The 2,244-nt window shown below is 40.7% G+C and overlaps 1 protein-coding gene across 1 annotated transcript in view; it reads left to right on the top strand.

Moving 5' to 3' along the window:
• EFHB (EF-hand domain family member B) overlaps positions 1–2,244 on the top strand; it is a 91,039-nt gene that overhangs the window by 68,106 nt on the left and 20,689 nt on the right. The window contains exons 11-12 of the mRNA XM_030887663.1: positions 595–807; positions 2,043–2,224. Coding sequence (XP_030743523.1) covers positions 595–807; positions 2,043–2,224 — 395 coding nt within the window. The remainder of the gene's footprint in view (positions 1–594; positions 808–2,042; positions 2,225–2,244) is intronic.

Below are 2,244 nucleotides of genomic sequence, written 5' to 3' on the forward strand. Positions count from 1 at the left end.
TTTCCCCAGGGGCACCAACCCAGGAACAACTCCAAGTTGCCTATAGCTCACCAGTCTACTTAAAATTAAAGAAAGAAGGAAGGAAGGAAAATGTCCCCCCTTAGATGCTACATTTTACATTTGGCTTTCATCCTGGAGTCAGGGAAGTAGAATGGCAGCACACATTGGGTCATGTTCATATTTCCTAGTATTTCATTGAACTTGCTCTTCTACAGAGAAGCACTGGCATCAACAACTTGTTTTCCACTAGCAAAAAACCCCCAAACTCACTGCCATCGACTCACTGCTGACTCACAGTGACCCTTAAAGGACAGGGTAGAAATGCCCCTGTGAGTTCCTGAAATTATAACTCTTTATGAAAATACAGCCTCACCTTTCTCACAGGGATCGGCTGTTGGTTTTGAACCACTGACCTTGTGGTTATCAGCCCAACATATATCCACTTCACCAAGAGGGCTCCTTTCCCCAACAAGTCTAATGGGGATAGAATTTAGGGACAAGAAGAGATGCAATAAGAAAACGGATCTTGTCATAAAGCAGCAAGTATCAAATGGTTATTTCCTTTTTTCTTTTCCCCTACCTACTGGCTTAAAGGCAGAAAACAAGATTGTACAAACCTTACTGAGGCGAATGTTCCAGAATCTGAACCAACTCTCTTGATAAAGCCTGAAGACATTGTATGCAAAGAACCAGGGAGCTCAGAAAAGACATTTCGAACACTTCAGAGACCAAGTGATAGGGTTTCTAATGATTATAAGCTGTCTTCTTCCGAGATCAATGCAGTCGTGGGAGCTGCTCCCTCTACATGTGAGTATGCCCCCTTGCTTTTGACGTTCTAAAGGGATCAGTCAAGAGAAACAGAATGCCCTTTTCCTGACCCTGCATTCTCCCTAAATCCTATCCCCATTAGATGAAGTTCCCAAAGTTCTAACCTGGGATTCATTTCCATGTTCCAAGAACTTAGAGGATCTCAAAAGACAGTAGCTAAACTGAGGGACTCTTAATGAAGACCCCAAAAAAATGAATTCTCGAAATACTAAGAAAACAGAAACCATCCGTAGATCAGAAAATTGGATGACATACTACAGTCATTCAGACTTTACCGAGTGTGGGGGGCTGTTTTAATCCCATGAGTCTTATCTCCACACACAGTTGCTTATATGTATTTGAAGATCCAGTCCCAAACCATTCTTTACATCTTTCTTTCCCTTATCTCCATATCAAGCATGGTGGATCTTGGTGATTTAGTAAGACCTTGTTGCTGCTGTTGATAGAGAGCCCACCTTAAAGTAACAGTTCAGCCCAAGAGTAGAGACGGTCACCTTTGAGCACTGGGCTATTAAAAAAACAAAACAATTCCCCAAACAAAAAAACCTATCTAAGACCAAAGGATCAAAAGCTGTTTTAAAGCATCCATGAGAAGGTTAGTGGGGTTAGTTGGGGAGCTTGGGGATTAAGTAAACGGAAGTCAAGCAATTAGAGCAGAAACAGCGAGAATGTTGATGTGTGAAAAATGTGATCGCTGTGCCTATAAATTGTGCATTGGGAGTAGGCTTGGCTGTATTCCCACTAAGCAACTAATAAACAATTCCTAGGACTAAAGACAAAATCGAAGTTTTATATATTTACATAGATTTTAATAGACATGCTACACATTTGGATGTAGTGAGGGCTTGTTGCTCTCTCTTAGGACCAGTGTTGCCCAATAGAAATGTGGTGGAGGTCATAAGTATTTTTAAGATTTCTAGTAGTCATTCAAGGAAATTATAGAAACACGTCATTTTAGTAACATCTATTTATTGCAGTATATGTAAACTATCATTTCAGTATGTACACAATATAAAACTGTTAGAGATAGATGCTTTACCTTCTTTTTATTTGTTTGAAGTCTTCAAGATCCACTGTGCACTTTTCATGTACAGTCCATTGCGATTCAGATGAGTCACTCCTGTAGTACTCAGTAGCTACCCGTGGCTGGTGGGGAATTGCATTGTACACTTCTGTTTTAGAAGAGTTGTTTTCTTTCCTCATTGATGACAAAGGTTATCCCATCTACGGTGTTCCAACCATTCGGTCTGATATTCCTGTCCCCCGAATTCGTCGCATCAGTGATAGAGCTAATTATGGGGAAGACGGCAATGCTTATTCATTACTATATCCTACCATCTTCAGCCAGAAAGGAGTGTTTGAAAGAGACTTCTTCAAGAGCAGATCGAGAGAAGAGGTATGGCACGCTATTTCAAA

This window comes from Echinops telfairi, unplaced genomic scaffold (assembly GCF_000313985.2).
Source record: "Echinops telfairi isolate 266 unplaced genomic scaffold, ASM31398v2 ScPeMD7_7420;HRSCAF=8458, whole genome shotgun sequence".
NCBI lineage: Eukaryota > Metazoa > Chordata > Mammalia > Afrosoricida > Tenrecidae > Echinops > Echinops telfairi.